This window comes from Pistacia vera, unplaced genomic scaffold (assembly GCF_008641045.1).
Source record: "Pistacia vera cultivar Batoury unplaced genomic scaffold, PisVer_v2 Contig486, whole genome shotgun sequence".
Lineage (NCBI taxonomy): Eukaryota > Viridiplantae > Streptophyta > Magnoliopsida > Sapindales > Anacardiaceae > Pistacia > Pistacia vera.
The window spans coordinates 362,368-377,329 of NW_022196319.1; the positions used below are offsets into that span (position 1 = coordinate 362,368).

A 14,962-nucleotide genomic window follows, 5' to 3' on the forward strand; every position below is an offset into this window, starting at 1 on the left:
AAATTCAGAAAGGTAGCCAACACACAGTAGCATTCACGAGCAACAAACATTGCACCTACATTATCTGAAATGAGAACTAATATTTTTGGATCAAATGATAACTTCAAAAACAAACCACAACATGCATTGCAAACTGACATCTAACCTAAAAACTGCTTAATTACTAAGAAGCAAGGAGTGCTTCAACTTTTGCAATCTGATCTTCTGAATCCTTCGGGTTGGGACTCCTGTTAGCATCCTGAAACAGATCATGCTTCCACTTTTCACCTCGAGTAACATTTGAGGAAAACCCTTGCCTTCCATCAAATCTATCTCTTCCCATATAATCACCACCACCACCACCACCACCACCACCACCGCCACCATACCTCTGTCCTGATAGATAGCCAACCCTTTTGTGTTTCTCCCCTGTTTGGCAACCTATCTCCTGTAGGTGGCTTCTTAGCTCTATCTGAATGGTGGGAATCACGGCCTCTCTGCTGCCTTCTTTCACTTCCTAGTGCAGGATGGTTGGGACGGCTCACCTTGATTGATTCTTCTTCTGCTTCATCCACATTTTCAGAGTCCAATGAGATCTTCTCTTCCCTAAATGCTCGTCTTTTCTGGGCAGGTGGTTGTGGATCAGTATCCAACTTGAAGAATTCATCATGGCGCCAAACACTGCTGTCAACCCCCTTACCTTGTGATTTCTCATCTCTTGGCCATGTATCATATGCTTCTTTCTTGTCAGCAGCTCTTTCATTTCTTTGACTTCTTGAATCCCTCTGCCATTCTCGGTCTTAAAGAGAAGGAATAGTAAGAATGGAAATTTGACACAAGAAACAATATCAAAGCTCCAACTCAAAAAGTAGATATATGCACACGGATATCAAGATCAAGGAGAGTATCAGCTAGTGTTTAGACAGCGATAACATTCACAAAATGATAAATGACATTTTGCATTATGCATCAAACTAACATGGAGCTCATGCCTTTTTCAATAAAAAAAGAACAACAAAACCATCAAAAAAAATTCTTGAGAAGGAACTTTAACACTCACCAGAAGCAGCTCCACGACCAAAGCTTCGACCAACTTGCCTGGCATTACCACGCTCATCGTGCTGTTATAAGACACGCACAGGCAAGCCTACAATTGTTACATACATGGAAGCACTTGTATGCACGGGGCCGAACAAGAATCCCACAACATCAACCCAGAAAAAAGGTTTGCATACACTGAATAACAACCAAGTAATTGAACTCAACAGAAAATACAGGCTTGTTCAGTTGAGAAAATGATCAATCTGGAGTTTGGAAGAATTTTCCAAGTCAACTTGGAAGCATGTTTCAAAAACTTTTGGGCATAGATTGTCCAGAGGACACTTACACATTGAGCAAAAGGGTAGATTTCACTAATACTTTGATGCATGCAACATAATTGGCTTCCACTTAATTTGATTAGATAATAACTGGAAGCAAAGACGGAGCCAAGATTTGTTTATTGGGGGCAAGGCAAAGAAAAAAATTTCAAATATTATCATTTATGAAAATGACTTTTTAATTCATTAAATTGCCTAATAAATCTTCGTATACCAAATAATTTTGTCTTTATTTATGTGTTTGATTGATACAAAAGAAAAAAAATTAGAATATATTGATATTTCTAAAGAACAAAATAAAATAAAAGTGGTGATAATGCTTGGATTAGGCTATTTTGATTAATAAAATAAAGGGTGTTAAAATTAAACATAGAATAAACAGGTATAATGAAAATTTTCAAGTGGCTCCGTCCCTGATGGAAGAAAAAATTCAACAGGCACGTGTTAGATTCCTTATTTTATTTAACAGGTTTTTACTTAATGGGTTCGATGAGCCTACTGTAGTTTATTACTCATTACTGGTTTGTTATGGTTTATAAGTAACACACATTTGCCATGCACACACAACCACAGATTATATATGGACCAAGCAAAGGGGTCACATCTAATTGGTACAAAGGCCAACTATATCAGCAATTGTCAAAAAACTTAACAGTCAGACGGCGAGAAAATATATTGCCCCCTTAATTTAAAAGTTCCCTCCATTATTCATCATCTAGAATCAATGAAACCATATCAGACATCTCAGCAATGACGCCCAGAAAAGGTGAATATTTGCAGTTTGAACTGCTTTATTCCTAAAAAGGAAAAAATACATAGAAAGTCTTACTTTTGGATATTCTACTTAATTGCGCCAACGTCCCAATCTAGATCAGAAAATTCTTAGACATAGCTGGGATATATACACTCTGTAGTTTCTATGAAATCATAAATCTTAGATGTAAAGTGGCAAAAACTATTAGCATGTAGCTTCATTAACTAATCATTTATATAAGCAAAGCTGCCCAAATTAGTAGAGAAGAACAAAAAACAACTGAATGAATAATCATAAACTGACACAAAAACCTGAAAATAAGTTTGAGAGCGCGGTACATCAGTTGATAAGAAGAACGCTTGTTTTTCTCACAAGTCCATTGGTTTCTTGTCAGCTTCTTTGGTCAGAAACCCAATTTCAACCTTAGAATCAGGTGCAGCTGGAGCTCAAGGGTGATGCCTCTGTGAGCCTGGCACGCGTGTTGATCTGATCTACATGGTCTTCAATACCAAATTATGCTGCTGGGTGCTCTCTCTGATGCTGGTTTTCCATCTCTCCTAGCTTTTAGGCTAGGAACATAATAATATAAGAAGCCCAACTAGGATTTGAAGACCAAAAGTAATTATTACATGCTCCTAGAATGCTGAAATAGCTAAGGAACTAAATATGCCACAACTTCAATTTTAGAGAGAAAAGATAATGCAATTCATGCATACCAATCGTTATAAATCAGATGACTGGGTTGTAACATCATATACTAAAATTTATACAATTTACCAGATATCATCACCAAATCTACACAATGCTCCAAGTAATAACGGAATGAGCAGCAAAGGAGGTCACACAGTGCCAAATTGCAATATAAGATCCAACATAAACACTTATTATACTAATGCATAAACAAAGAAACAGCATACGCATATACGTTCACAGATCATAAAAGATAAAAGAAAAATCCTTTCATGAAAATGTTGACTAGGTATCCAAACTGACTGCCTCTCCAACTTACAGTTGTCATATACAGTGCTTAAAAAGATATGTTCTGTAAATTTGTCTTTGCAAGAGGATAAATTTGTTTCTACAAACAGTTGAAAAAGACTCATGTTAACAACTTATAGCATTCCATAAATTACATCTACCTAACTTAAAAAATGGACCAAAAACCTTAAGGGGCAGTCTATTCTGCACACATTGACTGAACTATACTATCAAACATGAAATCCAACAAAACCCACCTGGATTTGTACATTACTGATGAAAAAGAAGATGAATTGTACCTGGTTCTCGGTCAATCCCGAACGGTTCGTCTGGAGTCAGAATCCCGACCTTCGCGTAGAGACTGGCTTTGTTTTGAGAATTAGGGCTCTTTCAGTGGCAGTAGCAGTGGGTTATGGGTAATACTAATAGGAGTTACGAGTTGGGGTTGGGTTGGTTTATCTCATTCTATACAATCAATTATTTTTGTATTTTTATCTAATGGAATCAAGATGTGATCAGGCCACAGGATACTCATAAAGTATTGGTCAACATGGTCAACAGTCAAACCAAAGAAAAATAACCATGAAAAATTCTCTTTTACCTCCTCTTATCTATCATGATATTGATTAATCTTGAAGTGATATATTTAATGAAAAATTTGATAAGTTTGTAATAACAATAATTTTCTAAATGAAAGTAGTGAATTTGGAAATCCACTTAAAATTATCAAATAGCATTATAATTTTCTCAATGTTGAAACATATATTACACGGTCAACGTATAAATATATAATAATATAAATTAATGTTATAATTTTTTGTGTTATGGAGTAATTAGGTCACATCTAATCTCACAACCCCATGTGATAGTTGTTATTGGTCAACTCACAAATGAGTCCTACTTGTGTATGGGTCTATCTATTCATTTACGAGCTAACCAAGAGAAACTGTCACGCAGAGGGTTTTTAGAGAAGTTGTGAGATTGAATTATGACTAACATTATTGTTGTGTTACGTATGATTTTTTCAATAATGTTTCTGTTCTATTATTTTCTTAAACTTGGTTGGTGATGTCAATACAACTTTAACAATTACCAATGTTGGAAACCCGGACAGACCGTCTGTCACGATCCATGGTTCGTCAATGATTTCAGTTCATTAAGTATTAAAACTGATTTATTTAAACCTTTGTGACCGTTATTGGATGGTGGAACAAGTGTCAGATCGCCAGTCTAACAGATTAGATGAAAATCCGATCCAACAAATGTGACTGTTTTGAAAGGCAAAATCCCTGCCTTTTTTGCTTCAGCCTCGTTCTTTATCTTCATTTGTTTCTTCGTCTTTCTCCGGCTTCCAATCCAACTTCATTATCTTCTCTTCCACTTTATTCATCTTCGTTAGATTCAGCTTAGAAAGTGAAAGAAAAAAAAAGATAAGGAGAAGATCTGAAGAAGCAGAAGCAGAAGTAGAAGAAGAAAGAGGGGAAGAGAGAAAGAGAGGAGAAAAAAAGATGCAAAAGAAGAAAGAGAATAGAATATGGAAGAAGTAAGAAAAAAGAGAAGAGACAGCGAGAAAGAGAGGGAAAAAAAAAAAGATAAAAGGAGAAAAGAGAAGATGAGGTGACATTTGACACGTGAGAGATATATAAAGAAAAAGAGAGGACTGAGAGAAAGAGAGAGGGACAAAAGTACGAAGGAGAGAAGTAGAAAGAGAAGATGAAACGACATGTAAAAAAAAAAAAAATATATATATAATATATATTGATGACTAAATCGGTCTGACTCGTCGGTCAGATCGGTCGGACCATTCAGACGGAAACCGGTCACTTGACAGAGTCACCTTCGGTCTGGTTTCGAAACATTGCATTTACCCCAAATCTTGAACTCATTTAAATCAATATCTACTTAACGTAATAGCTTTCAATGAATTCACTATGTTTAAAAGGAAAAAAAAAAAAAAATACATGGTAAAATTCTCAATCTAAACTAAGTCTAGGTGGTTGAATGGTTCTAGAGAAACTATCGGGTGTATTACTTAAATGGTCATGAGTTGAGTCACTCCTTAATTGCTAATAGGAGTAGCCACTCGAACTCTTAATTGATGATAGTTTCTAAGTCCCCAAAGGTTAGTTGATGTGTGTATACACCGGCTTAGACATCCCTATCGTTAAAATAATAATAATCCAATGTATTATTCATATAAAATGACTTGGTTACCACCAGCTCATTGGAAGAGGTATTGTCTTATAATTGCAGTGGTGTTAGTTTTCTACCAATAGGACTCTCTTGTTTTATAATAACTAGATGGCACGCCCGGCGTTGTGGGTTTATTTATTATATTATTTTTATTTTATTATCGAATTTTATATTTTAAGAAATTGTAAACGACTATTGTTTCACAAACAAATATGTCAAATATTGATTTAATAGAACATTTTGTTATTGTTCTTTTTTTTAATCAGGTTTTTATGTTTAAGATTACTGAGAATCGTTATATAATTGTCATTTAGGATGTCGTTAATTGGTCCCCGTATTTGCTGTTATTGGTGTTGATAAAATAGGGATAATTCACATGCATTCAATTAATGTATGCAGTATAGATCTTTCACATTCCTCTTTTAATTTGATAAAATGCAAGTGATGGAAGATTGAAATGGCCAGTTTGTAATTCAGCAGGAATTGAATTAATGAATTCATACATAGAAGTTGAAAGTCCTGCAACTTATGAAAGTGGTTTTGACACAAAAAAATTAATTAATTGAAGAACGAAATAATCGTGGAACATTTTAGTGATAGGAATATATTCCCTTTTCAAAGCAAAAGAAGAGTTGCAACACTTTTCTTACAACAATTTGGTACAATAATATAATTGAAATGACAATTTGCCCTTCTTAAATTAGTAGTTTCTGCATGGAATATAACCATTGTTTTGAGGTCAACAGTTAATCTTTATCGTTTTAAAAGGTTGCCCAGCACCATGAAATGAGCAAAAATAAAATAAAATAAAACTTGTCATCCTTCATCATCCAACACAAACTCTATTCGCACAAAAACACAAACTATTACTAGCTACAAACTCCACAACAAAACATGTATAACCTATCTAAGAATGTAAGTTTGAACTTTTGTAATAAAAATATGCTTCATTGATAAACACTTTGCAATAAACATGTTTATAGGACACAGAAAAACAAAATAAATGGAAAATATATATATATTTAATGGTTCATACAACGTCTATACCAAAAAAAAAGTGTTCATTAAATTATTCCGAATGTTACCCCCATCAATGCTCACTGTGACCATCACTGCCAAGGTTGGCTGCATAATAAGGAAACAAAACGAATCAATTTAAGTTCAGAAATAAATCAGTAATAATATGAAATTTCATAAACAAACAATGGTTTAAAGTAAGAACCTGTGAGTGGGGCAATGGTGCCTACACTTGGAATGACCACTTCTGGTTGCTCAACAGGTGGTGTATAGGTTTTTGTTGTAGTGGAACAACTCTTAGTCAAGCACAGAAAGAAAGATGGGAACTGTAGTTCCAAGCTCCATGAATATATCAAAACTGATAATGAAACAGGCATCATTGATTCTCCAAAGAGCTTGATGCTAGAGCTTAGTTCGTCCTCAAGTCAAGAGGTTAGTCAAGTAGCTAAATATGAATATGAATATCCAAGAATTTGTTAAACATCGCCTATGTTAAATCCAAACTTAAGTTCTACGCAAAAGTTCACTAAAAACTTAAAAATTATATTTGAAAAACTCTTTGTGCAAGAAGTTTGAGTTTATACTCAAGAAAATAATAAGTTACTAAATTTAGTCTGGTTGCATAAAAGCACCCAGAAAAAAAAATTTCAACTGCATTTAGACATTAAGAAAACTGAAAGAGAAGTGCTTTTAAGATACACTAAGTTGGACATAAATCATCAAATTTTTACTCTATAAAAGAAAGAACTACCTTTCGAATATGGTCTCTGCTTTCCATCATGTTAGCTGCTGGGTTTGAGAACTAATCAAGTTCCTTTATGATATAAAAAAAAACAATTGAAAGGATGTTACTCATTATCCCATCACACACACATGCATATGCACACACATAAACACATACTATATATGCATAAATGTGACAAAGTAAGAGAAAGTTGTGCAATTCTTGGAAGCTAATACATTGTGCAGTAGCTAAAACATATCATATCCAATTTGATGGAGATCTATGGAAAAACCATACCATTATGCTGTGTACCATAATCAATCTATAAACTTCACATGGAAATATAGTAATGTATGAAAGAATAATACCAGACATTGACGGAGTAGTTAGAATGCATCACCAATAACCATGCTGGTTCCAAAAGCACTACCAGCAGCAATGGAAGTTACTCACTTCTCAATTGTCTTACGTTTCATCTAGTTTTCTAGCATAAATCTTGTGTATACAAAGGGCTGCAATCTCACGATACAAACATCATAAGTTCACGCCTTAGTTGAACATATCATAAGAAAATAATGAGAAGGAAACAAAAATAAATGAACCTGTTAGAATCATTCACAATGGCTTCAAAAACAACCTCATCAATCTACAGGAAATCCAATGAATTGAATAAATCAAAAAACATAAAACCGCCATCAAATTTCCAATAAACATTGAATTCTTCACACAACATACCTGCCTAACAAGGCCAAGGCTAACACAATCAAGAATCTTGAAATCAGACATCTTGAACCTCATAACATGGCCTGCGACTTCTCTTCTCCACAGAAACAACCTCAGATTTAACTCGAGAGACAACCTTCCTCGAGATGAACACTAACCCAAAACTTCTCCTCTGAAACATCACACATGACTTTGACTTGCCACAAACTACCTAACTAATCAGCCTGCGCACAAATTCCCACTTAAACTGGAACAATCCCACATATCACCATATAGCAATCTACAAAAAGACAATTTTGGATCATTCTGAGAACAAAAACAACTGGTAGACGTTTTCTCATGTCTTTAAGGAACATATAAAAAAAATCAATATTTAAATCAAGTCATTGAATTATACAAAGAAATGAATCATTCAACACATATAGAATAAGTTTAAGTTCAATTTTGAGAAATTTTTCACTACTTAATAAAAAACTTTTAAAATTTAAATCCAACCCATTGTTATACAATGAAATGGATCTTTAAGAAATGGATTGAAAGGTTGAAAATAGTAATGTAGAATTATGCGTTAACTGTAGAATAAACAATATTTATATTAGCTTATGGTATCATCATTCAGTGGGAACAATAAACTGTGAATCTTTTATTGATTTTATTGATAATAGAACTATTTATATATATAGTTCTATTTTTTTCCTTGAGGAATACCAAGTTCCTTTTCTTTGGCAATAATCAAGGATTCACGTTTCCGTGTAAATCGAGTATTACATGTATAGTTAAGCCTATATTTCTAACAAAGCATTCATTGTATCTCTGTTCATCACTTGCTGAGTGTTGAGTTTATCCATGTTGACTTTAAGGTTTTATAGAATACCTTCTAGTTCAGGTGAACCATCTATCATTGCTGCTTGACCTGCTAAAATAAAAAAATGGTCGTGTAAAAGTAGATATGTAGAAGGAATATAGAGTAATCAGTTGATGTTATTTACCGCACGCTTTTGTTGTTTGGATTTTGGATTGACAATAGTTGGTCTTTTGTCTTCCATTTGTTAATGGTATCTTGGTGAAATGAAAGAAATATTTGAAGGTGTATAGATTGTTGAATTCTCTACTCTTATATAGCTTTAGATGTCATAAGTAATATTATATGATAATTAATAATTACAAAAACTGTTGTGGTATGTTCAATGTAATTGGATTATTGCTAATTAATATGACTTTTGATATTTCTTAGTAAGGTTTGCATGTTATTGGTTATGGTTAGATTATTTGATTTAAATGTTTATTGTTATTAGATGAGTTTAAATTTTTAGATATATTAAATGTAAAGATAATACATTTTATAAAAAACATTTAATTGAATGTGAAGGGATAAAGATATATTAATATTAATAATAATTAATTGAATGTGAAGGGGTACAAAAATAGTAATATAATTAAATATGATGCATGGACGTTGATATTATAGATTAATAAAGTGTATATGAATTTCATGAATGTGAAAAGATATGTTGTATCTTTATCAAATTCAAAGAGAAATGTGAAAGATCTCAAATTAAAAAACGAATGTGAAAGATTGTATTGATACATTAATTGAATGCGTGTGAAGAATCTCTATTATAGCAATCCCTTAATATTCATGGAAATCATAACACACACAAGCGAATCATTAGTAATTTATCAAATTAAAGAGGAATGTGAAAGATCTCAAATAAAAGAGGAATGTGAAAGATCTCAAATTTCACAAACAAACTTTAAGGTTTCAACTTTGCAAACTTATGTCAAGTATCAGTCTTTCCTTTAGAAACCGCCTTCATGATTTTGAAAATTGTTCACAGCACCCTCAAGGTAAAAAAATGAAATCCACCTTCAGGTGCTTTTCGGTTTAAGGTAGTTTTCTGTTAGTAAATTAAGAATAACATATATCCAATCAATCCCAAAATCATATCAAAAGTCATTATAGCAATCACATTATATAAACGAACTGCAATAAAGTTAATCAACATAAATACCTCTTATAGATACCAAATAGTTCTTCAAATCACACATATGTTAGAATGCAATTGGAGAGTATAATCACGATTTGTGAAAAGAAAGAGAGAATAGTGTTTCTGTAAGCTTGTTTTTTCTTCAAACTTCCCTTCAACTTCTATATAAATAGATGGCATGTCTACAAAAGAAGAAAGAGAAGAGGAGGTGAGAAAAGAAGAAGGAATATGGAAGAGTAAAGAAGAGAGAGAAAAGACAACGAGAAAGAGAGGGGAAAAAAAGATAAAAGGAGAGAAGAGAAAGAGAAGATGAGGTGACATTTGACACCTGAGAAATATATATATAAAGACTAGGTTCAAAACCCAACCCAAAAACCCACTAGACTGGTCCCTCCTCTAAGGCCCAGGCGGGCCAAATTTTTTTACACTTTTTCGTTAATTTTTTGTACAATTACGTAAAATCCTTTATAAATTTTGAAATAAACATAAATTGTATGGGTTAAAAGAAATTTATAAAGAAAAAAAAAATTTACTTTCTTTATAAACCGTTGGAGTAGCCAACGGTCATTTTAGTTCCTCTCCCCCCCCCCCCCCCCCCCCCCCCCCCAATTACACTATAAATAACCCTAAATCTTTCATTTTTTCTACACCACTCAATCTCTCTACTCCAAATTCAATCAAATTCTCATTCAATTTATATTTAATTATAATTTATTTATTTATTTATATATTCAATTTTTCTATTTTCAATATCATCTTATTCATATTATTATTTAATTTCTTCTCATTTTAATATTATATTTTATCATAAATTCATAGTAGATTCCCGAAATGATGCATTCAGAGTATCATCCCCAATGAGTTTTACGTTCCATCCACCAAAGAAATGGAAGGGTTCAATCCATTTTCACCTTTCCTCCAGAGGCACAACTGCAATTCCACACCCACATTCGATTGGGAGGTGTAGCCAAACACATGCGAGCTACGAGTCAACGGGCACGGGTATAGCCCAACCCCCCCGACCGTCAAAGAGGGTCATGTTCGATGTATGAGACACTTCACCAAATTAAAACGGCCAAAGACAAATGGGGAGACAAGAATATTTATTAACTGATAGAGTTGTAGTGCTAACGATTGATAATGCAGCTGCTAACACCGCGACAATATCAATCTCTTTATTTGAAAAGAGATTGGATCCACATGGTGAAGACAAATTTTTTCACCAGAGATGTGCTTGCCACATCATCAATTTGATAGTTAAAGTAGGTTTAGATGCTATACATTCGAAGATGGAGAGGGTGCGCACGGCTATCAGATTCATCGTCGACGGTAGCAATAAAAGATGGCAAGAGTACATCAAATATTGTAAGCAAGAGGACCCACCGGTTTGACCTTTGAAGTTATGTACTAATTTAGTGTTAGATATTTTACTTCAAATTGCTAAAACTTTTGCTAAATATAGATATAACAACGTTTTAAGGGAAATTGTTTTAAAGATGGAAGAAAAATATGAGAAATATTGGTTAGATATTCCATTCTTATATGGATTAGGCCTTGTTGTAGATCTTAGATTTAAATTACATATAGTTAACTATATAATTACTGAGTTAGGTCAACATTTAGGACATGATTATACATCTTATTTGACTGACTTTAAACAAAAATTGGATAGCTTTTTTTCTTTATATGAGAACAGGTGGAAGTGGAAGTGAAACGTTCAGGAGAGATGATCAGGACCCTGATGTAGACCTCCGTCAAGGATCGAGCAAGTGGACGTATATGGAACATGGCGGAAGTAGCAGCTCCAGCTCGTACATATATGGACCAAATGAGTTGAATCGATACCTACAAGTGGACCTGTCCTTTATGACGATGAAGGAGAAACGTGACATAGATATTCTTCAGTGTTGGAACTAACATGAAAGTCGATTCCCCATTGCAGCCCAAATGGCATGTGACATTTTATCTATGCCGAATTCTATAATTACATCCGAGTCAACATTTTCAATAAGTGGTCGGATTGTTGAAGACAGAAGATGTTCTTTAACCAATGAGATGATTGAAGTGATAACGTGTTTACGGAATTGGACTCATGTAGAAAGAAGACTACAATAGCACTCTGAAGATCCCGAACTACTCGAACTCTTTAGGAATACATATTTGAATGATGTAAATATTGTTGACGATGAAGATGAATAATTTAATAAAAAAATTTATTTAATTGTTTATTTGTGAAGCGTGAATGTGTGAAATGTGAATATTACATTTATGTTAAAATTAACTATTAATTTATTTATTATTTTTTAAAATTAATTAAACTTTTAGAAACTTACTAATCTACCCCTAAAAAATACTAAAAACCCTCAACAAAATTTCATTTCACCCCTAAAATATAAAAAAAGATTAGGGGAAAAAATAAAATTTCTAAGCCAATAGGACCGATCCTAGGCCCATAGGATCAGTCCTAGGGACCGGTCCGGGTCCTAAAATTGCTCATGGGCCTGGGACCATGAGCGTGAGACCAATCCCAAACGAGCTCGGGCCTGCTTGGGACTGGTCCTTGACCAACTCTATAAAGAAGAAGAGAGGGCGGAGAGAAAGACAGAGGGAAAAAAGTACAAAGGAGAGAAGTAGAAAGAGATACATATATATATGACATAACCGGTCTGACTCGTCGGTATCGGTTGGACCGTTCAGACTAGAAACCGGCCACTTGATCGAGTCACCTTCTAGTCTGGGTTTCAGAACATTGCAATTTACCCCAAATCTCGAACTCATTTAAATCAATATCTACTTATATGTAATAGCTTTCAATGAATTTACCATGTTAAAAGGGAAAACAAAAAATTACATGGTAAAAATTCTCAATCTAAACTATGTCTAGGTGGCTGAATGGTTCCAGAGAAACTCTCGGGTGTATTACTTAAATGGTCATGAGTTCGAGTCTCTTCTCGATTGCTAATAGGAGTAGTCATTAAAACTTTTAATTGACCGATGGTTTCAAAGTCCCAAAAGGTTAGTTGATGTGCGTATAAACCGTCTTAGACATCCTCTATCATTTAAAAAAAAAAAAAAAAAAAAAAACTCAATGTATTATTCATATGATATATGTCTTATTAATTGCAAGTGGTGATAGTTTTCTACCAATAGTGGCTCTCTTGTTTTTATAATAATTAGGGCATAAAACGCCAAATAACAAAGAAAAATCTCAAATACATTACGTGTTTGTTTCATTATTCAAAATACTATCTTATATTATCCTATTCAAAATATATATTTATTTAATATTCTCAAAATTCAATCTTATTTTATTCAACTCAAAATATTTAGATTTTTTAATCCCCTAGGTTTGTTAATTTAACTAAACACCCCCAATAATAAAAGTTTATAAATTGACAAAAACACCCCACCCACTCACATATTCCCGACAACCAACCACCACCACCACTGGAAGGTGGCCAGAATATGTCGGAATGGTGCGCGACCGACTAGATGTGATCGGTCGTGAGCTGATCTAGCCTTTTTCGATTAGATCAACTATAGATTTGGCTGAAAAATGTCAGATCTACTATAAGATCCAATCGGTCATACGCTATTTCGGTGAGTTCTGACCACGGTTCAACGGTGGCGACCGGCTGCTGACATTTAATGAGTGGGAGAGGGTGTTTTTATTAATTTTAAAACTTTTATTATGAGAGGTGTTTAGCTAAATTAACAAATGTAAGAGATTAAAAAATAATTATATTTTCAGAAAATGTTTTTCAAAAATTTACTAAACGCATTTTCAAATTCAAATCCTATTATGTAATAATAACTCAACTCAATTTTTTCAAAAATACTATTCTAAATACTCTACCAAACACAGCTACCTCTTTTCTTGGTTTTCTCCAAATTAAAAACTTAGAGCAAGCCTTCCATTTTGTTCTATTGTTCTTGACTCAACCCAGATTCTCTCAACTGTCTGCAGCAAACCAAGTATGAAGAACTCCAACTCCAAGCATAGAAAAAAGAAGAGAAAAAGCTTAAGCAAAGGGCTACCACTCTTTTCTGAAGTTGGAACAGAAGCCAGAGGTTCGTTTTTTTATATATATGTCCATGAGAAATAAAAGAAAGGGAAGACAAAAGGTGAATAGACAATCCATGGTTATTGGTGAGAGCTTTTTAGATATTATATATATGTCCATGCATGAGGAATCTCTTTAAATTTTTCCACTAATATGTAGGATTTAAAAGAAGATAAAATTCACTGAGGAAGAGAGATGAGGAATCAGTAGGCAGGTAGATTTTTATGGATGAGGATTTCACTAAGGAAGGTGTGCTCCTTTTTTTTGGTAATAAGTAGTGAGATCTTCAATACTGGGTGGATATTGAATAGGTTAACAACATGATAAATAAGAATATCCACTTGGCCACTTCCATGCCAGAAAAGAAAACCAAACCCTAGTAGTATATTATTCACTTGCCCAATATAAGTGTAAAACCATCTATAACTGACTCACAAAAGGGCTTCGTACGTGCGTATAACACCATTGAATTTTGTTGCCTAATTAAAAAATATTACGAGAGAAGAGTTGTTATCTTATATCTTTGTTGGTTGGTGCACAAAACAATGAGTTATCCTTACACGTCAATCCAATAATAACAGTAATAACATTTCTCATCGGCGTCCAGCAAGTTTACTCGAAACTTTTCGGGTATAATGACAAGAGGATTCTTGGCCAAAAGAGGGATTGATTGATTTCAAATTAAGGTATGTACGTAAGTTAGTGTTAAAGACTTATAAACGTCTATAACACTAAAGTCTAATACTCACTAAAGTTTTATCACTTAAACCAAAATAGAGCATTTGGGCAGCTGGATGAACTTTGCAAGATTTTGTTTCGAAAAAAGTCTAATACTCACTAAAGTTTTATCACGTAAACTTCAATTTCACTTTTGGAAATTGAGGAAGTTGGTTCAAACATTCACGATAATTTTCAGCCTTCATTAGTAACTGCATGACTAAGGACATTGTACATTCAGTCGGCTTCACATTTATCTCTACCATCTTATGAAGGAGTTCAACAACTTTAGGTATCTCATTATTCTTGAAGAAACCAAACATAAGCGTAGTAAATGTGACTACATCCGGAGCACAACATTTTTCCTCCATATATGACAACAACTCATTTGCCATTTCTAGTTGTCCATTTTTACACAACCCATTGATCAAAATGCTATATGTTAT

The 14,962-nt window shown here is 33.6% G+C and overlaps 1 protein-coding gene across 1 annotated transcript; it reads right to left on the bottom strand.

Annotated features, from left to right (window-relative positions):
- Nucleotides 1-341: 341 nt before the first annotated feature.
- Nucleotides 342-2,569, bottom strand: LOC116146989. Its single transcript, XM_031432414.1, has 3 exons — nt 2,424-2,569; nt 1,040-1,100; nt 342-778 (listed from the first exon to the last, which is right to left on the bottom strand). Exons 1-3 carry the CDS (start codon nt 2,450-2,452, stop codon nt 521-523), a joined length of 348 nt encoding a protein of 115 aa, XP_031288274.1. The 5' UTR covers nt 2,453-2,569; the 3' UTR covers nt 342-520.
- Between the last annotated feature and the right edge of the window lie 12,393 nt (nt 2,570-14,962).

Bases quoted from the DNA above. Each gene is read 5' to 3' on its own strand.
- LOC116146989 (XM_031432414.1), bottom strand. From the start codon at position 2,452: ATGTACCGCGCTCTCAAACTTATTTTCAG. The intron at 1,101-2,423 runs GTTTTTGTGTCA...GTCTTATAACAG, and splicing joins GCTCTCAAACTTATTTTCAG to CACGATGAGCGTGGTAATGC. The intron at 779-1,039 runs GTGAGTGTTAAA...CTTCTCTTTAAG, and splicing joins TGGTCGTGGAGCTGCTTCTG to ACCGAGAATGGCAGAGGGAT.